A 26,298-nucleotide genomic window follows, 5' to 3' on the forward strand; every position below is an offset into this window, starting at 1 on the left:
CTTGGGGGTGCTGTTGGCACAGTTCTTAAGTCTTAAAAAACATGTTGTTGTGTTTACAGAGGACAACAAAAGGTATGAGATGTAAATGTTGTTATTATAACATATATAGTCTTTTTTGAAGTGGGTGGGGGTCATAGTGGGGGAGAGGGGTGTTACGTTCCTCTTTTAATCAGATTGGGGGTTAAGAAAAACATCTTGAGTAAGCCTTTCTCAGTCGAGGAGAGCTGAAGAGGAGGATCCAGCGTGGCCCCACACTTCCCATAATCCCACATTGTTGACTACAGGGTCATAAATGCAGCTCCTGGATCGACGGTGAAGGGCTGAATACTAAACAGCAGAGTCGTTCTCTTTGAGAGGAAGTCCCTGGAGACCTGTGGTGAAGGAGGGCTTACTACCATCTGGAGGGTTGCAAATGCTCCGCCTTCTAATTAACCCATTCAGCCTCACCGCCTGAGACCTGGCAACCCATCTCCATGGCAACAGCTCAGTGCAGGGACGGAGGGAAAGATGGATGGAGGGAGGGAGAATAGCAGTGATCAAAGGGGAGAGAAAGAGCGGGGAATGATTTAAGTTTAAAAGCATGAAATCAGCCCTTTGTCACTGACTTCCTGTTCAGATGTTATAATGCACATTTCTGGGCTTCAATTTCAAATTTCCACTACCTCTTTAAATGAGTGTTTTGGGACTGTTTTTTGTACAAACCTCAAGGTGCATCACTTATAACCTTACTCATACACAGAGGACACCAACTAGCAACAAAGCCCATTGTTAAAAGTGTTCAGCAAGTCATTCCCAAATTCATAAATCAGTCAGGCTTCGGGGACTAAAAGGCTGCTCCAGAGGAGAAGTTCATTTTTCCGCTCTGTAAACATATATTCTGGAAAGCAGCAGAGCCACATCCCTCATAATGGCTGCAACATGATCTGTGTCTCCACCGTTCTTCCTCTTTCCTCCCGCTCTTCCTCACATGCGTCTTTGTTCATCCAGGTCAAGGCGGCTCTGAGACAGTCATTCATTGTGCTGTATGCTGTGTGTGTGTGTGTGTGTGTGTGTGTGTGTGCAGGATATTTAGGGATCTCCAAAGGCTTTCACTCACACAGGTCATTACTAATTAAACATCTGTATTGTGTTTTTATACAGCAGCTCAAACCCTTCCTCCAAGCACCTGGACAGTGTAATGGATTGTAATCCTGAAATGTAAGCCGTGTAATTGTGGTGTCTAAGGACTGTTATACAATCTCATTTAACTAATTTAACTTATGTCTTTTAATTGTGGAATGTAAGTACATTTATTCAAATACAAATCTGCGGTACATTTTCATTTTATGCCACTTAAAACTATTACTCAATTATAATTCAAAGAGAAATATTCTGCGTCTAACTCTAGGGCAAAACTATTTAACAGCTGTACTACTTTACCAACATATTTCATACATAGAATTATATGAGAATGTAAGGAATTGTGTATAGGTTTAACTAACCAACAGTATACAAAGTAGGTAAAATGTGCAGCTTTATTTTACAGGTCCTGTTATTTCCTAAGAATTTTATAGAAACCTCCTGGAAAGATCTACGTCATTTAGTGCAACTTATCCTGTAGGTAAAGCACAGACATTTAGCTGTGTTTAGATAGTTGTGTTAAAGGGTCGTTGATTTGCAGAGGAACTTCATGAAAGAATAACTAAAATCTAAACACTAGCATTTACACTGAGTCCATTTGCCTTATAACTGGTAACAAAATATTACGTATCAGTTTCTTTCTAATTCCAAGAAGCAGTGAGACCTGACAAATAAAATGTTACCAAATAGGCTACACCTCGACCAACTACGGCAGTAAGTATGTAAGAAATGCAGTATAGATCTTTTAGAGTAGACCTGTCACTACAATTTCTCTTACTATAAACGCTGTAACACAACAGAATCGATGGTGATCCACTCTCTTCGCACAGTCCTCTTTGGATTTTGAATTATTTGTGAGTACTTCATCAAGATGGCTGACTTTCTGATTAAGACTGACAGATTGAGTGTTACTTCCCCTCCCCCATGGTTTGTTAAAGACAACAGTCTGTCAGTGAACAATTACACAAATTGCGGAAATCTTCGGCACCAATGCAAGTTGTGAAGCAGTGAGCTCAACTATGCTGCATGTGCACACTGTGTTATGTCTGTGTGCATGTGAGGAGGAAGTATAATCGTATATATTGTCATTGACAGTTTGCTATGAACCTAACCACAGTTATGAAGGAACATCTAATGAGGAGCAATTTGAAACTGTAACAAGCAAACAGCTTCATGAAAACCTCAAACCAGCTGCTTAGTCTGGTTTCCAGTCCTGTTTCTTATCGCTTTTTCACTTGTGCACTGGACTGTAAGCCATAAATGAAATATGAGTACCTGAAGGTTGCCAAAAATCGCTTCCAAAAATGCTGCTTGTGCTTTTTAAGGAAAGTAGGTAATCCATCGTGCTTTCCTTTTTGTTGCTGACTTGGACATCTGATCGAAGTGCACAGTAACAGGTTTAGACCTAGTTTTTGTCCAACATACTGAACAAGCAGGATAATGGACCAGCTTTATTTCCAGGCTTGTTTCAAAGTTGTTTGTTGGGTTAGTCTTGAGAGGGAGTCTTAGGGGTCGAACCTCAGTGTGTTTTTTGTTACAGACCGAAATAAGTCTAACACAGAGGTTGAAAACTGTCAAGTACTGAAAACTGGCATTGAATGTCTGGTCAGATTCAAAAACTCGTGACAATGTTTGACTATTTCATTCAGGCCAAGTTCCTGTATGGCTGCTTGTGTACAGACAAAATTGGGTCGGATTTCCCATGAAATCCATTGGTTTACGTAGGCTGTGAAGTCTCTGGGGTCTCTTGATTCTGAACTCTATACACAGCAACACCACACCTAACACCAAAACAAAACAGGCTCCCAGCACAATATAGACTCCAACCCAAAACTTCACATGAGGATCAAAACAACAAGAAAGTTTTATGTGCTGAAACCTGTCAGGCTAAACTGGAATCAGAATGACAAAAACACGGTCAACATCGTAAAGGCATTTGAGTCACAGAGAAACCTCCACTTTGTTTTCAATACAAAAACCGACCCAGAGCTTTCACCCTATTGGACAGGTAAACTAACATTACTGAAAAGCATGTGAAATATACTGTGGTTTTGTGCTTTAGTTGGCTCAAGTTCGATAATGTTATCTGTTGCAAAATACTACATTTGTATGGCTTGCCACATTACTTCACCAGCTAAAATGATCCACATTAGCATTCTGTGTACCACCAGTATTGTGTCAGTAAGTGTTGATTTTAGCCGGCAAGAAATGAAATGCAAACGTGGAATGATTCATTTATACAAGCCTACAGTGATGCAAGGCAGGGACAGCCAACTACTATAGCATCCGTCTCAGTCAATGTAATTTATGTGACCCACATAATATACAAAACAAAAAAAAAAAGTATAATTTTTTGATACATACTAAAAACTCAGGTATCCTATTGGAACTACTGTATATTGAACATTTTCAAACCATGCCAAGCCCTACCAGTTTAACCCCCCCGTTACTTAATGGGACATGTGTCACATCGCAAATTAAGGAGCCCTGTGCCTACACTACTCTCACTATCACTTCAAACCATACAAACCCCCTCTTTGAAAATGACTGACCATGCAACAAAAAGTACAATACACTATGGCAATCTGCAAGTTATGCTTATTTATTTACACTAAAACCGATTAATGTACAGTACAGTTTTTTGTAATTGTTGTGTAAGCACTTCATGGTGTGGCATATCTAATAATACTGATATATTCTTTTAAAGTAAGTTGCATGAAACCAGAAAATGATGTAGCACCTTTGCAATAATGCCATGGGTCAAACAGCTGTGACCTTAGAACCAAAAGCTGTCAAACATGCGTGTTTCAAATATGTGGGCTTCCTCTTGGATATGCTTTTCTTTTGTGTGGGATTCGCCTCTTTTCCTAATCCAACTTAGTTGCAAATACTAGATATTTACAGTACAGAGCAGCAGTGTATCTGCCTCCATACTGACAGGCAGAACTACTCAGTCTGGTTCCCATCTAGGGCAAAGCGTACGACCCCACCGCTCCTCCGAGGTTCGGGTCTTTCCAGTGGTGGTTGTGGTTCTCCTCCAGCAGCACCCTGGGAATGATGATAATTGGGTCGGAGAACCTCGTCTTTAGCATCTCTAGGAGGCAGCACATGGTTAAGATACCAGAGAAGAAGGAGACAGAAAGAGACACATGATGAGGCATTTCTCTCAGGTGAACAACAAGCCATTGGGTTGAGTTTAGCTGAGCACCCTGTGACCGCTCATTTCAGAGGAGAAGATCAGGCTTCTGTTTTAGGGCCGAAAAATCAACTAGAGACAAAGCTATAACATCACTACAGGGCTTCGTTGCTTATCACAAATATTATATAAAAATGCCTCAAGGCAATCTTGATAGAATTAAGTGACTTATAAATCATGTAATATAAAACTGAAAACTCAATAGAGTCCATAGGTTTAAATCTATACTTAACCCATTCCAGTAGTCACAGTGACATTATGAAAAACAGGATGCCAGTCGTGCAATGAGGGTCTCGGGGTGTTCTGTGAAACAATAGCTACAAGATGCAGTACACTATGGAATAATCCAAATCACATTTGAAAGGAAATAAATTAGCAGTACAAATTAGGGTGAAGATCATTAACATGCACTTACAATTCCCTTTGATCTCTCCAAAGCAGAGCCGCTTCCCTCATCCCATTCATACTTACCCCCTCCTCTTACATAACACTCAGACATTCTAGATAGGGTGAAACGTCTAGACCAAATGATCAGATTGCAGGTCCAACAGAAAACAGTGGCAGCATGCTTTAGAGACAGATTGAGAATGAAACAAACAAACATCGTATGAAACTTTTACTGCAGCAACAGCAAGCTAAGATGCAAAGTGCTACCGTCTAGAAGATGTGATTATGTGAGACTTGTCTCATAAATGAATATAAATGAGACCTCCCTGGGAGGGTAATTCAACAGTCATGCAGTTTATTTTAACCATAAAGAGTGCATTATAGCAGCTGACAGAGGCCCAATAATGGTTGGAGATGACTGGAATAAACCGAGGCCTCCTTAAGAAAAGGCACCTTAAGGAACCTTACATATAGCATGTGACAGCAGGCAGTCAGACAGCCCCATTCATCACCCCCCCCCCCATACTCTAGTGTCCATATGGAAGAGAAATACAGTGGGGCTATGACCTGAGCAGTAGACCAGAGATAATGTGGTGGTTCACCAGAAAAACAAAACTGTGCCACTGTAATAGAAAACAAAAGCAAATCACAACTCCATGAGCATGTATGAATGGGAATGAGTGGCATTTGTGGCTCGTGGTCTATATATTTTCGTTGCTCTTGTGATTGATTACCTGGGATTGGGTAGTGCACAGCCCCACAGGTGTTGCTTTAGAGTCTGCACCCAGCCAATATCTCGGATTGGCTGGCAGAGTTGTATGTAGTGGTACTGTTTTAGCACAACCCTTCAAATGAATCAGAATGTCACTCATTAGCACACGACAAATTGGACACACATCCACATCCAAATGTGACATCCTCAAAACCTCACATCATGACACCAGACTAAATGAGAAAGAACAATATGATCTCAGCAAATGTAATATCACACATTTGTGGGTGTTTTTTTTTGTATAAAGCTGCATCATTTGTACATTAACTAGAAGCATAAGAAGCACATGACATCTTATTCTGGATAAAAATTCTGGACATCCTTTGACATGCATGTTGCTCTATAAGTCGGATGAGTTCTTGGAATATATTAGAGACATGATGCAAAAATAATATATTCTTCAGTTCTCACACAAGAGCAACATGCAAGGCACGGAGAGGATGTCAGAGCTCATGCCAGAATGCAATCTTGGATAAGCATAGAAAGAAGTTGTGAGAGCAAAATTCTCTTCCATGTGGATTTACTTAATGTCGTTTGTCTCACGAAGACAAAGACTGGGACAAGAGAGACAATGACAGATACCTGCAACCGCTAATCTTTCACAAAAAAAAGCAAGAAGACACTGCTTTTTCTGCTTTTTGCATTTATTGTAATGTTTCATTAAATATAAGCAAGCAGATAGAAACACAAGCACGTCACAGTCATTTTTTTTTGCCCAAGACATAACTTTCTTTACCATATTTTCTATCCGTATTTGCCTAATAATCACAAAGATAGCACAGGGTGTGTGGTGTACTAAGCACCGTTTACATTTACTGCCCCTACACGCCCCCACCCTTGTGTTACATTACAAAGGGTTCCCCAACCAAAGGCTGCAAAATGCTAATGAGTCGGGCTCTAATCCCTGACGGGGCACGTGCTCATCTTGGATAGACATGGTGGTAGTGGTGATGGTTGGTGTCTCAGACACAGAATATAGAGACAGTACAGTTGTCCACTCAGAATGGAGGAAAGGATGCTGAGTAGCAGAACTAATGAGAACAGTGAGCTGTGTGTGGAGGGTGGAGCACAATGACGGGCTGACCCATGACAAGACTGTACAGTGCTATTCTAATCCAAAAACAAAGACATGTTAAAATGATGTCTCTCTCTCTCTATATATATATTTATATATATATGCTAAGACTTAGAGTAAGCAGCTAGAAGAAGCTAGATGCTTTGGGCCATGTGCAGACCCAGCCAGCATTTAGCCCTGCTTTCATATATAGACAGATATAAGCTGTATATACAAGGGAGGTTATAATTAGTTTTAACAAACAAACAGTTACAAAACAACTTACTTCATGTTCCCTTTTCCTTCAACACATCTCACTGAGGAAATTTGGATTACACCAGATTTTAAAAATGGAGGCTTTACACTTCTGGTATGCTTTTAGCTCTTACACACAAACACAATCCAGTGTTGAATCAACGTTTTAAAAATAAACTCATCCAACCAACATACTTTTTTTTTTACTTTTGGCCTGTAATTTGGTCAAAACAAGTACAACCATGTGGATTCAGAAACAGAGAGTGATGAAAATCAGAACAGTGGAGTCCAAAACAGAAGCAGTTACACTTGTCATCACATCCTTTAATGGCCCCTTATTGGGGTGTATTCAAATAAAACAAAGTATCAACAGATAAATCTTACTCACTCACAAGAAAATTAGATCAAAACAACTCCTTGTAAACAAATTTAACAAATGGCAGTGAATTGTTCATGAGTTATTTGGAACGTGAATGTGTGCTTCATCCATACAACTCCCTCTTTAAAGGTAATGTGAAAAGTGCTATTAGGCAGCATTATGAGCTATCGTCCCATGGCAGTCTAATCACATTGGTCACGGTCACCCTCGGCAGAGTGCATTTCAAAAAAAGCCAAAAGGAGGCGTGTGTTTGAGTGCACGCTACTGCTATTGCATAACTCCTGTGACGCTTTGCAATAAAGACCATGTAAGAGGTGATTACACTGAGTTATGACTATTGAGATTGACAGCTGTGCATGCTGTGTGCTTGGCAGACAGGATACAAAAAGAACCTCTGCACAACCTTTTCCAGCTCTACTGAACTCATCCTTCTCTGATTCTGAGAAATGTTGTTACTCTTATGTTAAATGTCATCACGGCCACACTACAGTATTATCTAATTTAGTGGGAATACTCATCTGCTATGTAAATGACTGGTGTTTAAAGTTTAGTGTGACCCAGATGGTTCCTTGGCAACATATTGGGTGTTACAAAATCACCCTGAATGAACTAAAATACCACTGTATGAATGGGTTTCACATGAACGGAGCAAATGCTGAATGGGTGTTGTTTTTTTTTAAAAGATGAACTGATAACAATTTTGTATAGCCTACAACAGAGTTCAGTTAAAAATGAGACATTGGATTACACAATCACATGGAACAAAGCATTGTGATATTGCCCAGCACAGATTTTGAGCCCTGTGAGGCTCTACCATGAACAGTAGCAAAGATGACAGAGCAGGTACACAACAAGCCGTGGATCAGACACTCATGACTAACCAAGCAGAACATTTATCAAAGATTTTCAGATTTGCTGTTAATTTAGCAAGTGTAGAAACCATATCCATAGCGCCAATTTGATTATCTTTTCTCCCAAAAACAAAAAGAAGGGGACAAAAATCCTTGATAAACTCAACAAAGCAATCTGCTCAGGTGATCAAAGCCAACCCTTCAGAATTGCTCGTCGGTGGGCCCATGCAACAAGAGTCATCCATTGGCTGGCCAGGCAGCCAGTAGCCATGGCAACCTGGAGATGGAGGCAAGCAAGTGGGGGTGGTGGGTGGCATCAAATGGCGGAGGAAGAGGATGCTCCCGCCCACTCGTTGCTATAGCGATCTAACAAAGCGTGAGGTGGGAGGAGCAATGACATGTCAAGTCTAAACCCCCAACATGTTATTTTATTATTATTGTACAAATTTAGCCAAGAGGTAGTGAAAGAGGACAGAGTAGAAGAATGAGTGGATACTGAGAGACTGAACAAAGAACAGAAGAAGAAAGAGATTGCAGGGGGAAGCAGAGGCAAAGAATAGAAAGAAAGATGAGAACCTTAATTAATTTTGCAGCCTATACGTTTGTTTTTCCCCCAAAAAATAAGAAATGAAAGGAGAAGTAGTGCTAAATGATTTTTACTCTTTTGCCTCAGCCAGTTTGTTGTTCATCTCTTTACTTTTCTCCTTGTCCCCCACCGCCGGCCGGTTCTCGGGCTGGTTCTCCGAGGTCGCCTTCTTGGAGCCCCTCAGTGCTGCGCTCTGCTTATCTTTGGCTTTCTTCACTGGCTTATCCCGGCCTGCGGCTCCAGGCTTTTTGGGTTTAGAGCGAGGGGAACTATACCTGTCAACCTAAGGATGTTGGACAGCGGAAATGAGATTCCTGAGCTGAAATGCCTGAGTTATGGTTAGTCATTTCTAAAACTGTGTTGTGCAATAAAATGAGCATGGCAAGAACTTCACATTATAGAAATACAAAATCTTTCTTCTCCCCTTCCCTAAATTCATTTTAAGCCATACTACAAAGTTCGAAAGGTGCGTTCTCACCTGGCTGGCAGGTTCTATGTAAGGCTCGCTGTACAAACTGCGTATCCTCCTTCTCTCCAGGGCCTTGTTGTTAGCAGGCTGCAGCGGGGCTTGCCCCTTGTAGGTGGAACTGTAGCTGGTCTCTTGGCAGCTCTTCCCGTCCGGTGGCAGGTACTGGGACCTGGCCCGGATCATCTTTGTCGGCTTCACATCCGTGTAAGCCTTGTACTCATTTCTGTGTGGAAAGAAGGAAGTCAGCTATCATAAGAAAATGGACTGTGTTGTAGAGCTTTAAAACCCCTCAAGAATGATTGTTAATAAAGAGGCATGTCAGTGCACAGGTGAGAGTGACAAGCTACCTCCTCTCTACCTAATTCATTTATGTAAATGCTTATGATAAATATATGCTAATATAGCCTGGAGACAGATAGCTTAGTATAAAGACTGAATGACTCCAAGGAGTCACTGGACAAGAAACAGTTCAGCACGTGACCCCCCATAAAATCACAACAAGAAACAAAACAAGCAGGAGGTAACGTGTTCATTTTGTAGCTTTAGAGATGCTGGCTGAAGTCTGATTTTGTTGCCTTTGAACAGAGTCATGCTAGCTGTTTCCTCCTGCTTCCATCTTTTACACTAAGCTAAGCTAACCAGCTGCTGGCTCTAGCTTCGTATTTAGCTTATGAGAATAGTGTCAAGACAGCAAATAAGCATATTTCCCAAAATGTCTAATTATTCTTTTAAAACCAATCAAGAATCTTGTTTGTTTTCTAATAAACAACAGCTATAATATTTCCCATTCACTTTTATATTGGTTCAGTGTACATTTTCAATGTTTGTATATTTTATAAATACTATTTTGTTAGTTTTGCAGCTGATATCTGTGGTATAATTAACATTAATATTGTATCTGATGTTTGCTGTCTAACTAACTTGCTTTGTTGGAACATCATTAAAGAAAATCTCTATAAAAATATGTGAGGTGAAGTGGTGCATTACTGCTGTAGAGCAGAGTATGTCAGAGGTACTGGAGGTGGGAGGAGGTCTGCACCACAGTCTGATGGTGTGATATTTTGTAGTCCTCACACAGCAGTTCTGAAGAAGGTCAGCAGTATGGCATACACACAGAGCAGGCCGGCCTGCAGCATGTGTTCTGTGTCATTCTCCTCACATTTAAAGACCAATGCATAACTGTACCACAGAGGACAACCACAGCAGCTTAATACCAGGCGCATAATAAAGTCATGTACTTTAAAATTTCACACTGCATCACACTTTCCCTCTCTCCTTTACTTTTCTCTGCAGTGTTCCCTCAGCATTACACATCCATTCATTTGCTGTAAACTACCATATGTTATAGAACAACAGCTGTTTTCGTTATTGATTAATATGCTGATTATTTTCTCAATGAAACGATTACTCATTTGTTAGATAAAATGTATGAAAATTGTGAAAAAAAAATCTCAATTTTCTTGAGACCAAGATGAAGCCAACCAACAGTTCAAGACTAAATGTTAGACAAAGAAAAGCAGCAAAACCTCATAATGTAAAAACTGGAACCAGCTTGAGCTGTACCCTGCCCTATTGTTATAAAATAAGAAAACCATTGAAATTCTGCTTACAGCAATGCTGAAATTTTCCTTACAGAGGACACTAAAAACATGCATTACTATTGTGGAAAACAGATAAGCTGAAATGTGCCTTTGCTTGAAATGATGCTGCTGCTCATAGTTTACTTATCTATCTGGTCAATTTGTATGAACCTTGGATTTCTCTTTGTTTACTCCTGTTTTTTTCAGCCGGAAACAAAACAAATACATTTTCTCTTGTGATAAAGGTGTACTTTGTCCCAACAGACAGCTCTATAGAAAATGAAACAATGGACAATGCCAGCATGTAATCCCAAATCACTTGTCTAACTGTTATAAACCTGTTAAATCTGTCAGAGAAAGAAAAGGGTATGTATGTACACCTACACACATAAGAATAAGAATAATTTTTATAGTGCCTTGCTCTTCCTGAAATAGGCCGCCATGACACTGTAGCTAATTACAAAAGAAAACCGACAGCTCTCTGGTTTAGGCCAGTCAGATGACACCCATCAGTCATCCCCTGTGGCTCCAGTGCAGTCACAAGCACATATACTGTCCAACCCCTAACGAAGCACAATTCTGTGCAACCACCGAGAGCCACGCGACTGAAGGCTCAGTGAGAAGTCGGCAAAACCAATAGAGGAGCAGACAAGGCCAGGCTTCTGTACTCTCATTAGAACAATTTGTTAGTCATATGGGAATACATCCAACTGGCAGCTATGGGAAACAGCCTTGGACCATGTGATCCTGTTTACTGTAGTGCTTGTGGCAAGGACAGGCGCAATGGTTTTCCATCTTTTAATGTCTTACACTGAGAAAAGGGTTATGAAACTGTAGCTGACTTGTCCAACTTTGCATCGCAGTGTGAAAGCTGTGTTCCGACCTCAAATGTTCTTGTGGTGGAGCGAAACGATAAACAACAGGTTGTGTGACTTGTGAGGCACAGTCCTGGATTTAAAGGATTTATAAATCAGTGGTAAAAAAATAATTATAATTTTGTGGTAGCTGTCTTTAGTCGTACCTTTGTTGGTACAACAGAACCTATACCTTGGACGACCCTACAGCCATGCTAGAATCTCTGTGGGGCTGTGCTTAGACACAGCGATGCTTTGAGCTAAAAGCTAATATCAGAAAGCTAACATGCTAACATTAACACTAAACACAAAGTACAGCTGAGGCTAATGGGAATGTCATTAGTTTTGCAGGCATTTGGTCATAAAGCTGAAATGTTGCCCTGATTGATGGTGCTTAAGGTAAAGTTAAGGGGTCACCAGATTTTACAGTTCAGTATTACTATTCATAAACAGAGAGACAGACAGACATCTGTCCACCATCCCTAGTGCCATGACACTAGCATGGCTAAAATATGAATTTCATGGTACAGTATGTTATATTCTTTCATCAAAACTTTGTGAAACTGTGTGATTGTAAATGAGGACCATCCCTCAATGATCTCTCAAGTATAACTAAAGGTTGAATGAAATAAATTAATCACAACTTAAATTAGCTGTCGGGTGCTAATAGGCTAGCTGTTCATGTAGAGGTGGAAATCACACAGAGAGCGATTACATAACAGAACTGAAGTCCACTTTCGATGCCCGACTGGCAAAGAAGCCGCATTAAAAAGACAGGTTATACAACAATGTCCAAGGCCAAGGGTATAAAGCACTCACATGACACCACAGGGTGTGTGTATGTGTGTGTATAAGAAAGAGAAAGAGATAGATTGTGGGTGCAGACAGGGTTCACAGTGTGAAACACCGGTCTGTACTATAACATTGCTGCTATTCATGGACATACTACTGTGTAACAATACAGCCTGTGTGTCTGAGGTCAGTGTGTACTTGGTACTTGTTTAAAAATGAGTGTTCAAAACATGTCCTTGGTTCAGTGGCTGTCACGTCACAGAGCTGCGTCTGCTGCATCAAGCTGCTGTACACATCATGAGCGTGAAAACATTGTGAGGTTCACATAGGCTGTTCCCTTCAGCTCTAAATAATCAATTCCTCTGGATTTAGTTACACTGGCATTTTACTGTGCAACACTGAAACTAGCAGTTCCCTGACACTGTACAGAACAAAAAGACACTGAGGTACTGAGCATGCTTGGTAAACCTTTTTGTTTGACTGTATTTGACTGTGGCAGGAAGAAAAAGGGTCACTGTATACATCCAGAGGCATTTTTTTATTTTTTTTAACATGTGGACATTAATTGGTGACTTAGATCGCCACAGATACTAAATATACAAAACAACTATCTATCTATCAAAACAATGTTTTCTCCTATACATACAATAAAATACAATATAGATACATATAAAACTACAACCAACTTCTCTATTCTATTCTGTTGTTCAGCAAAAATACAAATAATACAATCTTGCATCTTCACCCATGGGTGAAATTTAATCCAAATTTCTCAGTACAAAGCAAATTCTGTAATCCTACATCATTCATTCATCCTTTAACTGCTTTTAAAACGGAAACAGCCTCAGATCCCTGATGAAGACAAAGTAGCTGAAAGCGTTTGATGAATAAAGCATGGTGCACTGGAGAAGAGTTGTAAAACATGTTTTAATTTTGGAGTTGTACTGAGGCTCACACTGCTGTGTGTCCAGAGGCACAGTGAGGATGCTAAAGTGTATATAAGGACTTCCTTTTCAGAGCATATGAAATGTGTTGGCTGGTGTTTCATTGTCATTCACTGAGTTGTCAGTTTATTTTTCAATGTACTGCAATCCAATAAGTGACCCAGCAATATTTTCATTGTTCAACTGTGTTAAATAAGTGAAAGGTGTTTCTAATATCTCTGCTCTGCTCATGGGATGTCTGTATGGGGCAGCCAAAATGATCAGAAACACATTTCAATTTAACGTATCCTTGGGCTGCAACAAATAATTAATCTACCAATTATTTACTTGATTGACATATGACAGTTTCTTAAAGCCCAAGGTGATGTCTTTAAGTTGCTCAATCAAATGATTAACTATTTCAGTTCTCTGGGATTGTTATGTAGAGCAAATTTAAGTGTTGAATGTCCCTGGATTTATAAAAGAGATGGTGGTACAAATTTAAATCGTGCTTAAAGATCACTGTCAGATCTACTGTATCCCACCACTACAGTACAGCAACCTCTTCATTAGCACTTCAGTTTCTACTAACTCTAATGACCCACAAAATGCCACATGATATTGTTAACATTCACAAAACAATTTAAAACATTCAAAAACATTTTAAAACTATTTATATTTCATTTCAAATAACCTCCCCTTCTATTCTCTCGTGCTATTTTTCTTTTATCTATATTTATTTCTGCATCTTCTCCTGAAGATGTTTTTCAGCTCTGAGTCACTGAGGACCAGGCAATGCTATCATACTGCCTGATATTTCTTGCTGTGTGACTAAAGCTACTTTGAACGGCTGACCCTACTGACCCGCTGTGGTGGAGGGGATGTGCAGAGAAAGGTCTTGTCACTACGGCCAAACACTGGCACTGACAGGGGTGGAACCACGCCAGGGTACAGCACTGCTGAGCTTCATGCAGCCCTGCTCTAACATGACACAATCTGGACAACTCACCAAGGGAGAGTTAAGAGAGAAAAGAATAAAAACAAATGCCTGCAAATTTCTGCACATTTGGATCAAACAGTGTTGAGCGGCACATGTTGTTTTGACACATAATCGCAGTTAAAAGTATGATGACAAGCCACAGAAAACTAGGCAGCAGTGTGGTGAAAATACTAAATTCCCACACTCCCAATGAGAAACCCAAATGTGAATCAATCCTTTTATTGCAAACAGACCTTCCTCCAACAGCTCACTGGAAAGCATAAGGGCTCCAGTAAAAATATAAATAGCACTAGGAAATGAACCATGAACTATAATAATTAATAAACTATATTTCAATGACAAGATAGATAGATAGATAGATAGATAGATAGATAGATAGATAGATAGATAGATAGATAGTAGAGCCCGACCGATTTATCGTTTTGCAGATATTATCGGCCGATATAAGCTAGCAGCTAAATTAAATTAAATTGCTAAATTAGCCACAAAGCCAATGCTGTGTTTATCAGTGAAGGAGCGCGAACGTTAATGAGCGACTGAACTATAGTGTTTGATGTATTCTAAATATATCTACGAGCTGCTTGTCTGTAGTTACATTTTACGTTTCACATTGGGTTTTCTGTACAGGCTAAAGTCCTGTTTCTCCATGGCTTCATGAAAACGCTTAGTTGCTGGCCTTTTTCTGTCGCAGATTGATTGTTGAAGTTTGCCTCTCTGTCCACTTGTCCAAACTTGACCCCCTTTATCACTCAGCTCTCAGATATGTCACTAACTCTACTTTTAGGACGCATCATTGTATACTGTACAGATTGGTAGGATGGTCATCTCTTCAGTTGCGCAGGCTTGAACATTTAATTTTAGGTAAACTTCCAGTTTATTTAAACAGGTCATTTTTAACTTTTCAAAGCAGTCATAATCTCAGGTCACATAACTGGCTACAGTTCAAAGTGCCTGCTATCAGAACAGAGGCTGGAAAGCTAAGCCTGTTCTATTATGGGCCCAGGTCTTGGAATGATGTGCAGACCAAGCTCAAACTTCAATCTCTCTAAATGATTTTAAACATAGAATAAAGGAGGTGGTCACTGCTAACTGCAGCTGCTTTGCCACTTCTATTACCACTTAACTCCTTATTAAATCCATGATCTAATACTGTTGTTTCTTGTGAACTGTACTATGTAGGGTATTATGTAATACCTAAATGTTAGTGTTGTTGTGCTGTGCAACAAAATGTTGTTGTGGAGACTTGTTTTGCTGTGTTTTCTGTTGTACCTAATGATGTTGTTGTGATTGGTTTATTTGACTCTTGAAGATAGTAGTTCTTACAATACATCCCTAGTGGGACATGAATATAGCAGTTCATCTGATAGTTGTTGAGGCATTTCACTAAAAAAATGAAATGTCAAAATTGCCAAAGTCAGTAGGATTCATCTTCTGGGTAGTATGAACATCTCTACAATGTAGATGTACTGTACTTTATGTGTCCCGATTTCATCCATGTAAAATAAATCCTAATTCTGTACATTGTGTCCATTAGTGACAAATCAACCAGTCAGGTAATTTATTACTCAACAGAAATTGAATCAACAACTAGACAGACTGATAGACATTTGCTACTTTCAGCTTCTCATTTGTGAGGTTCTTTTTTTTAGGCTATATCATTCTAAATGGAATACTGTAGGTACAGATGTTGGACTGTTTTAGTCCAGACAAAGCAAGCAAGTTAAAGATGTCAGTGTGAGTTCTGGGAAACTGCGACCGATTTGGTTATAATGGTTAGAATATTATTATAATCAATGAGATTTATTTTTTTAATTCTAACATATGGAAGCAGTGTAAAATGTAATTTGCCTTTGAGTGTAACACTGTTAGAATGCACTTTGAAATTCTGTAAGCCATAAATACATCTGTGCACCAACACTGCTGAGACAAACGTCTGTGCAGTTATCACTGATGGTCACCACAGTGATTCTGGCTCTAATTCTACACCGGTGTTGGCCTGAGATAAAGTGCTGGCCCGCTTCTCTGCGAGTATTCTAGGGAATCAATGCCCACGCACAGTACTGTAGCTTCTCTTCCTAATAGTGTTTTTTGGTGTGTCAGCGGGTGTAGAGCCTGGCTTCTGGTCAATACTCCCTCCTTCCTCTGGGATCAGCTGGCCTCATCTCTATCTGACAGCCTCTCTGTAGCTTCTCAGGCAGTGGCTCAATGGAAACAGATACACTGAGAGCTGTAACAGTGCATTTACAGTGTTACAGTGGATCATCATTGTGTCACAAAAAATGGCTCCAATGCGTTTTACAAGAATTCTTGCCATTGTCAGTAATTAATGTCAGTAATTGAGACTTTGAAATGGTCAAAATTCAACTACAAAAACAACAACCATCAAACATACTATAGCAACCATTTTAAATCTCCCAGTGAAGGATATTGATTCGAGCATTTCTGTTGGGTGCTTCAGAAACATTTTGCAGCCATTTGCAGGTTTTCAGAGATTAACAGTGGTCAGTGTTTAGTTACAATTGCAGGTTTAACTTGGTTACAGTATCTGACATAATTCATTCATATCCTAAAGATATTTATTTGTGAATTAACTGTAATCAGATATAATAAAATCAGATTAGATTGGTTACATAAGACAGTTAGCATTAGCTGGCAGAGCTCTGAGTTGACGCAACAAATGGATATCAGGTGAGATTTTAGGATTACATTTCAGCAACAATAAATCTCACAACTAAACCACACTGGTTTTATTTTCAGTCAGCAGAAAAATTAAAGCGCACTTTAATTTGCTGCAAATGCGTTAGCTCGGGACGTGTGAGATAAAAACCCGTCCTTTTTTCCTCCCAGTTTATCCCGTCTCTATGTCTCGGAGCGGAGACAGAATGGGTGTTTCCGCATTCACTGCTTGTCAGTAGAAACATGAGGCTTTGCTGGCTCTCTAAGAGGATCATTTTTTAAATCCACCAGAATCCACTGGCCTCTTTACAGTGCACTGTCTGGTACCACGAGTGCTATGTAGGTTCTGTAAATGTGACATAAAAGACCAACTGAGTTGATGGAGAATCCTTGTATGGTAGAGGAAAGTTTTTATGTGCCTAGGTAAGAAACATGAGAGAATAAAAATCAGACAAAGTTCCTGAGATTGTTCTGCTGTGAAACGTGACACAAATAAAAAAAACTTTAATGATGCATCCTCAGTCTCTCTCATCCTTTCCTGAACTCAGCGAACCTGCATTACCTGCTTTGCTGTCGGCATTGAAACACCACTCTCATTTGTCATTCTTGGTGGTGCTTGATAATTCTTCATGCAATGTGCTATCTGAATGTCTTATTTGACGCCGCACATCGCATAATGGAACAAATAATGCTGACAGGATGAAGGATGGCCTTAGTCAACAGTGCTGGTAGCAAAAAGAAAACACTAATAAAAGGCTCCAAGAGCTACTGTCTGAGACACATGCAAAAAATGGCATTTAAACATAATGCAGCGTGTTGGCGGTGAGATGACGGTTGGATAGGGCATGTGACTGGGAGGCTTTTGGTTGAAAATGCTGCACCAATAAAGGAAAGAAAATAAATAGTTAAGTGTCTTCTGCAGCCACAGTAGTCAGGTTTTTGACCACGATATAGTACAATAACTGACGCCACAGTTGTACAAAATGCTATCATACATTCACTTGACAAGAAATGATCAATTTCCTTTCATTTTTCCAGTGTTTCCAGCACTGTTTGTGGGTCAAAACAACATTTTTGTGCAGATGACACAGTCTGTCAACATCAGCTTTTTCAAGATAACGATCTGCCTTTAACGTTCTTCAGACATCTCTGCATAATCTCAAGCTTGAACTGAATGCCGACAAGACAAATGTGTTTCATTCTCAGGAACCCACAGTTGCAATTTACATCTCCTTGCCATCCATACACTTCATTGTAATGAAATCTATTAATGGTCAGTTGGAGAAACATCTATTTCTAAGTACACTAGAATTTTTTTTATCAGTTTGACACATTTAAGAAATTACATTAGTGGTATCCTTGCCATTACTCAGCAATGACATGGAATTAATTTATAATAATAATAATAATAATGATAATAAATTGTATTTATAGAGCACTTATCAAACAAAAGTACATGTACATGTGTTCACAGACACACAAAGAGAAAGATTAAATGATTAATTGCTTCCAAATTCCAAAAGGGATTTCTTGCAATATGCTTCATATTTTGTGACAGGTAACCAGTAGATAACCAGGATTTCTGTTTTATTAGAATTGAGCTGAAGAACATATATTGACATCATCAGCCAGGCAGTCCTGTAGCAAACTCCGCATATTGAGGTCAGTGGGCTTAACAGGGAGGTACAACTGTGTGTCATCTGCACAACAATTAAAAAAGAAATACCATCACCCAAGGAGAGCATTTATAGGAAGAACAAAATTGGTCCAAGAATTGAATCTTGAGGGACACCATAATCGATATGGAAAAAATTCTGCATGAAGTTGTTAATAGACACATAGGATGAGAAACAGTTCAATGCAGTACCAGCTATGCCCAGCCCGTGCCTCAGTCTATCTAACAGAATTTCATGCTCAACTGTGTCAAACGTAGTACTTAGGTCTAGCAGCACCAGAATTAAACACATGCCTGCGATGACATTCACTCTGAGAAGGGCTATGTGCATGCTGTGATAATGACAAAAACCAGACTGAAACTCAAAGATACCATTGTTTTCCCCAGCAGCAAGAAGCTGCTTTGATACACTTCTTCGAGAATCTTAGAAATAAAAGGCAGTTTAGAGATCGGACGCTAATTACCTAGGAGGGTATAGGATCAAGCCCAGGTTTCTCTAGCACAGGTTGGACACATGCAGTTTTAAAGTAATCTGGGCCGCAAGTGGACAGGGAGCTGTCAGCAGAGGCACAAGCAGAGGCTGTGTAAAAAAAACTGATCAACTGCCTTTACAAAGAATCTGGGGTGAAATAGCGTGTTCTTGCATCTTTCACCATCCTATTATAAAGGAGTAATAACTCTTTCATAGCCACAAAGTGGAACTGGAGACCTGATATCTTTCATCTACATTCTGCTTTTCTACAATTCGGTGTACAGATTCAGCTCCAAAGTTGAGGAACACAGAGAATTAAACAAATTGTCCAAATCATTGGTGTAGGACAAATCAAGAAACACTGAACAGAGTACAGAATTTAGAGGCACTATGCTCTTTAAAGAAACGAGTATGCTTAAAGTGGGGCAGGATGCCGGACTCATGTTGCTGAAAATTAAAAGAATAAAAAAATTTGGGCGCTCCATCAAAGATTTGGCAGCTGTTTTGGGGGGGGGGGTGGGGGTGGGGGGGTAAATAACAGCAAATGTGACTGGGAGTGGGCCACCAAGTTTAAACATGGTGTACTTTATATATATTATATAAATAAATGTTTTGAAAAGAAAAGAACCATCTTTAACAATCTATGCTGGGTTACGTTGAAAGTACAGCTGGGGCTTTGGCTTGGGTCTTAAATTGCTGTCATGAATGTGTCCAGGTGGAGACATGTGATGTAAATAGTCAATCACGTGGGGAAGGCAGGACACGGTGCTGCAGGTTAGCCAGCAGCATGCGACCACCTGCTGTGTTTGGATACAGACAGCTGCATTGTGGGCCACTCATGGTATTAACTGCTAGAGATTCACGTCTGACAGTGTTTTGATAACAGGAAGTTGCCCTTTTATCTGCTACCGATGCTATGCTAACCTTGGCGGTTATAGCAGTAAACTTAACTTAAAAATACTCTGTGGGTCGTTTTTTTAACAGAAAAGATACAGCACAACTTTCATTTTGTTAAACAGATATATTGTGCACATTAACAAGGTCAAGGTTTATTTTGCCATGGAATAAACATGAATTAACAGAAGCTGCTTGAGTAATGTATTGTAATGTGTAAATCTCCCGGAGACTGCTGTCATTAGAGCCGGCCTCTCCATCTTGCTGCAGCTTGTTATTCACTGTTTATGTGAATGAAAATTTAAAATTAAGATCTAAAAATTGCACTCTAATCACACAAATCACTGATATAAAAACGATTTATAACATAAGCATAGAGTATGATAACAATATCTTAAATGCGTTTAAAAAAAAAAAAATAGCTGTTGTCAGCTGGATCTGAACCACCAGCCGTCCAAAGCTTCTGTAGTAACGTTAACATTAATGTTAGAGGTGTAAAGACCAAATCCCCCCCGGAGCACAAAGCTTCCAGTCAGGGTACAATCAGCATTAGGACGGTTAGTTGCATGGCTAACTGAGAAGCTGACATAGTAGCACTAGCAGCTTCTGTTAGCAGTGGTTAGATGCTAAAGTATAACCAGTAACATATAAACTCAGTGAATCGGAAAAAGTAGAGGCAGAGCAGCAGGAGGACATCAGAGGAAAAACCGGACAGTATTTTCTCCTCAACTCTCCTCTCCTGTGCTTGTGGAAGTTGGCCAATCAGAAGCAAGTGGGGTTTCAGGGAGGGGGGCCTTAAAGCAAGCGGAAAACTGACCCGAACGTGAAGTCCCTTAAACCTGCATTCTATCAAACGGCCAGCAGGGGGCGACTCTTCTGGTTGTCCAGCTCCATTAGAAATAATGGTAAAATGACCCTACTTCTCAGCTGATTTACTACCTCAGTAAACACAATTTATGGTTTCAGTCGCTAGTTTCAAGTCTTCTTCAATACAACTTGATGTTCATTTAGTAAATTATGGAACCATTTAGAAAACAGACCATAAAGCAGAGTATTCAGGGCAGGATTATCTATGATTGATAAGTTGTTACCATGGTGACCTGTCAATCAGGCCAGAGTGACTCGTACCCACAGCACTGTGTAAATTTAACCAGCACCGTTGAAAAAGCTTACATTGCATCTCATTCAAGATGACGGCGGCTGACTTTCGCCTACTTGATAGTCTAATGTGAGCTGCAGGGGCAGTCAAGTCGGACACATTCTACCTGCAGCGGCTTACTGTGAGCTGAGATCAATGACTGATCTCGCGGCATTTGCAAAGACAAATACTGCGAGACCAGGCAATAGTGTGGTTCCAACTTGGTGCAGTCGTGGAAAAGCAACTGCGGCCGCCGGACTCAGCGCCTGCAGCTGCGAGGTTTAAATGTCATGTGACATGGTGACGTTTTGCAGCGCCTGCGAAAGTTGGACACAATTTCTAACCAGCATGCCTTGTTTTAAGTCCACACACGGCCATTAGCTCCACCGTCTCGTCCAAATATGGATATTTGATGTTGACATATATGTGCAGGGGGCCTGGAGGTCCTCCCCCAGAAGATTTTGAGCATTAAACTCGTAATTTCCTGCATTCTGTATATGAAGGAAAACTGTATTGAATTGCATATTTTCATATTGTGCTAAACAACCTTTCATTAGGTGAAACATTAGAAACTGAAAAATGCCAGTATTTAGGGACATTAAACCTGTTTAATGTAAGAAAAGCCATATGAAACTGTAGGTTAATTGGTTGTCCTTTCTCTTGCTTCTCCAAAATCTAACGTTAACTAAAATTCTAAAAAAAATTATTTTCAGAAAATAATAATAAATTATTGTATTATTTTTAGGGGTGCTTAGTGCGCCCCTGTCTAAAACTGATTGTTCAGAAAGAGGATGAAAAGAGGTGCTAAAGCAGTGGACAGTATGAGAAATATAATAAATATTATAAATATTTTTCAACATTAAAACATGCAAGTATATTTTCTAGTAAAAACCCTAAATACAAGTATGAACCTGAAAAAGTCCCTTTAAACCTTTAAAGTCAAATGTAAAAGTGAAACACTGTCCAGTGACATATCAACATTGGAAAAATATTGTTGAGAATATGATTTAATTGATTTTAACAATATCAACCAGCCCTAATTGAGGGATCAGCTTTTGGTTGTTGTGTGCAGTGAGAGTCCTGTATGATTACTCGGTCACAAAAACAGATATCAAGAAAGCCAAAACATACTTTAACACATTTCTTGTTAGTGCATGTGTTTGTGTAACTGTGTGCACACCATCCACGGTATTAACCCACAGTTGACCTGCTTCGAGTCTCTGCTGCAGAGGAAAATAGAGAGTTGACAGGGCTTCTGCTTGTCACAGTGCAGCCATTTCATGCCATGTGGGGGGAAAGAGCCCTGGGCTGCACCCTGCTGACTGCTCACCAACAAAGCAAGGCACCAAACAGCTGTAAGACTCACTCCACTGAACTCACATAGCGCCTTTCACCTCTGCCAGCCAAATCACACTTCAGCCGTGGGTTCCTGTATCTGCCCAGATCTGCACTCTGTGACAACGCTGAGCCAAAAAATAAAAACCTGCATCCTTTATCTGAACACTAGGGCTGAACGATTAGGGGGAAAAAAAGATTTTTTTTGACAGAAGCCATGTCAAGCAGCACAGAGCAGAGTAACCAGGCAGGAAGTCAGACACGGAACAGCATAGAGAATCCGGTCAACTTTCAAAATAAAACACCCTTTGCAGACTCCCAACGGTACATCAACAATAAACACAATTAACACAGACAAAAAAACTAACAATTTAACTGGATAGCCTACATAACACTGGTAGAAACACAAAAAAGTTAGCGAAATCAGACAGGCAAAACACTCTCATTCTGAAATGCTCCATGTGGATATGTAAAGGTGCTTTCAGACCAAAAGCGAGTGTTGGGGGCGGTGCGTTTACATACAAAGTCAATGCAAAGATGCGATTTCCTGTTGGGTGGCAACATGAAGGCCTTCACGTGAGTTGAAAATTTTCAACTGGAGTGAGAAAGTTGCACGACGCTGAGTCGCGATAGCCTAACAGCATTGAGATTAACCGGATGTCACCGACGGCTTCAGAGCGTTGTGTGGAGAGGGCCAGGCAGAGCGGGGATTGAAACGCCGCTGGCCAGCAGAGAGCTGCTAAACTTGGGGGAGAAGTCAAAACAGAGCAGTGCTGCAGCTTTTGGACAAATAAACACCTGTAGTCGGACTGGATTCTGCTCTGACAACTACGCTGTTTACTCGCAGGGGGAAAGTTGATTTATCTTCACTCGAGCTTCTCAGCAGCTAGTTTCAGTGCACATCTGGCTCCACTGTTGTTTTTAGCGTCGTTTGGCACCCAGAGCTCTGTTGTACTACTACTTCATGTTTAAAAAACGGACAAAACTGGACATTAACTTACTTAGAGAAAAGAAAGCGAGGAAGATGAACTTCCTGGTGAGTTCAGAAAATATGTGTCTTGTGGTTCGGCTGGCGCCATTGTCCCATGTTTTCCTCCAGTTTCGTTTTTTGTTGTAAAATGTACACGCCCTGTGCTCTGACTGGTGAGTAGGACTGTAACAGGAGGCGCATGGCGCTTGAGACTGGCGTGCAAATCTGTCACTGCATGACTGTTTAAAATGGGTCAGATGTGCTGTATAATTAACCTTCATTTTAATTTCTGTCTTCATGATTAGCTAATCGTGTTCTTTCAAATTTCAATTTCGATTTGAAAACCATTAATCGTTCAGCCCTAGTGAACACTGAATCAAATGAAAGGTTTCAGAGATTGTAATATTTAATATAAATGCTGAGATATAACTCTTTAAGGTAAGACAAAGACTCCTAAACCCCTAAAATTCCACTAAAACCTAGATTACAGCAACAGACAACAATGAAGGCTCAATGGATCTCATATTTGTACAGACTGTGACATGCGTGACTTAATTCTCATCCATCCACCAGTCCCTTTCATCCGCTGTAACATTACATAATAGGACAGAGTGATCAGCCTCAAAGACCTAAACATGTTTGGCAACAACTCCCCCATGACCTTTTCATTGAATTACCTTCTGCAGGGAAAATAAAAGTTCACTGCTCTGCAATGTTTTCACATGTTTCAAGAAAACAGTCTTTCAATTAGTTTGCAAAAATTAGGTGACAAATTATCCCCAATTTCATTTTGTAAAGATTTTATTCCAGGCAAAGGTTGTCCTGACACCTCCAATTAATAAGGGGATGTGAGAAAATAATTCAAGGGTAAGGGGGTTCAGAAAAGGGGGAGTATTTTTTCTTTTTGCAGAAGGAGTTTTTTGGATGCTGGTAGTTCTGCACCTTAACAGAAAGCAGAACTACAATGAAGTAAAACGAGGTGTGACATGACAGTTACAGCTCCTGGTTCAAAAGTAAAGAATAGCTGGCACATGGTGCATCATTCTGTTGAGTGTGCAATAATTAATGCCAATTCCACTTTTATTGTGCTGTTTATCTGTTAGCTAAATGCGAAAAGTATTATTCCTTTTAACAAATTAAGGTTTAAAATGGAGTAAAACATCTTAAATTCTTTGCACACTTTTGTTTATGAATGGCAGAATTAACTATATACAAGTCATAGTGTTAAATATTGAACATATTGTTGAGGGTGTTGCAGTTTGAAAGGAAAATATGAATAATGCTGGAGAGGCCTATTATATTATAAGTTAAGTTCAGCTCCCCTCCCCACCACAATCATTTCCATTCTGTCCCTAAACATTTTCACCTTCCAACAGATTAATTGCTTGTGTTTTCTGATAAAATGTATACAGTAGCCTATAAAACCGACTCTCAATATTGACTCCCAGCTGTAGGCACCATATGGACAGGTGTATAACTCACTTGTATGAGCTGCCGCCTGTAATCTCCTCTTTGATCTGCCTGTTCACTGCGTCCGCCGCCGCCCTCCCTCTGCCCTCTCCTTCCACCTTCAGGACAACTTTCTTCTGTCCCTCCTGTTTACTGGACTTCTTTTTCCTTTCCTGCCCCTGCAGGAGGTCTTTCTCCTGCACCTTGTCGGCAATAGCGCTCTTCTCCACGCCGCTTTCCGCATCCGCCAGCGCCGCGTGCTTCTTCGCGTGCCTGGACCTGTCCGGTGCCCGGTCTTCACCGGCGGAGGTGGTTGGAGGCGGTTTGGGTATCCAGGGATGGTCGTGCCTTTTCGGGATCGGCCAGGGCTTGAAGTCCTTCTGGTACTGGGTCTCGCTGTTGAACGGCGTTTCCGGTCCGTGGTACTCGTTCTTGGGTTTACAGCTCGGTTCGGGTCGCACTCTCCAGTGCTTATAGTCCTCGCGCATCACCGAGCTGCACACGCGCTCCTCGGAGACGCACCTTCGCGGCGCGCGTTCCGCTGTCGTGGTGCGGCTTTCTGCGCGAGACGGCTGCGTTTGTATGGCGACCCGGGCCTGGGAAGGGTGGAGCGGCGGCTGCAGCTGGATGTGCTGCATCTCCGACGCGTCCGTGTACTTGGTGAAGACCAAAGGCACCGCAATGTCAGCCTTGTCCAGCTCCTTCCAGAAGCGGGCCATGCAGCACGCCCTGCTGATACAGGGCCACGCCATGGTGAGCTTTCGAGAGCTCCACTACAATGCAACCTGCACCGGTTCCAAAATGCAAAAAAAAAAAAAGATATTTCTCTCCTCCGGTGGGCCTTGTATTAAAGAAACAAGATGTCCGTGTGTCGGGACGGCTGCAGTAGGCTACTGTTGGCGTTAGATGCGATTATTATCCATTGTGTTTCTAAACTACACAGGTTTGAACGAGTTTAATTAAAACTAACCGTACAGACGTTTGCTCTGCTTCCCCCTGTGCCCGCTCTGTCCCTATGTCTTGCTACATCACTCCACGGCTGGGCACCGCAAGGAAAAACAGCCCCGCCCGCCTGCTCAGCATCCCGTAGACACAACTGGGGCCGCCGAGGAGGAAAATAAAAGTCAAGTCAGAGAGAATATCAATGACTTCCGGTTTCAACTGCAGCTTAAACGCCGTGCTGAGTCATTTAAGGAACGCCCGGAAAGAAAACAAATCAGATAGAAAGGGTTGAAGAGGAGCTATTAGGCTATAGGCTGGTACCACACGCTCTTCATGTCGCACATCTGTAGCCATAAACACTCAAGGGGGTCTGCTGCTTTGATTCTGAAACTTGATAATTGGTTTCCGATTTAAGGCTGATGAACACGGTGCGCTTGACTTAAACGATGTGTTTTTACGCACAAAGCTTATCTCAACATTTGGATATTAATTAAAACAAAACAATGTAACCTAAATAAAATGAATGAGAA

At 40.7% G+C, this 26,298-nt stretch overlaps 1 protein-coding gene across 1 annotated transcript; it reads right to left on the minus strand.

The window, feature by feature from the left end:
* Window positions 1-3,734: 3,734 nt before the first annotated feature.
* On the minus strand, window positions 3,735-25,922 carry map6a (microtubule-associated protein 6a). The gene is made up of 5 exons (XM_038709436.1): window positions 24,860-25,922; window positions 9,078-9,291; window positions 8,674-8,882; window positions 5,437-5,547; window positions 3,735-4,213 (listed from the first exon to the last, which is right to left on the minus strand). Exons 1-5 carry the CDS (start codon window positions 25,576-25,578, stop codon window positions 4,066-4,068), a joined length of 1,401 nt encoding a protein of 466 aa, XP_038565364.1. The 5' UTR covers window positions 25,579-25,922; the 3' UTR covers window positions 3,735-4,065.
* Between the last annotated feature and the right edge of the window lie 376 nt (window positions 25,923-26,298).

This window comes from Micropterus salmoides, unplaced genomic scaffold (assembly GCF_014851395.1).
Source record: "Micropterus salmoides isolate LMB-PRFRI ecotype aquatic unplaced genomic scaffold, ASM1485139v1 Ms_hic_scaffold_9, whole genome shotgun sequence".
NCBI classification, from domain to species: Eukaryota; Metazoa; Chordata; class Actinopteri; order Centrarchiformes; family Centrarchidae; genus Micropterus; species Micropterus salmoides.

What these genes read in the sequence shown, in the direction of transcription:
- map6a (XM_038709436.1), bottom strand. Translation starts at nt 25,578, where the DNA reads ATGGCGTGGCCCTGTATCAGCAGGGCGTGCTGCATGGCCCGCTTCTGG. An exon ending in ACATAGAACCTGCCAGCCAG is followed by an intron (nt 8,883 to 9,077) that starts GTGAGAACGCAC and finishes CAACATCCTTAG; the next exon opens with GTTGACAGGTATAGTTCCCC. An exon ending in TGTGCACTACCCAATCCCAG is followed by an intron (nt 4,214 to 5,436) that starts GTAATCAATCAC and finishes GCTGCCTCCTAG; the next exon opens with AGATGCTAAAGACGAGGTTC.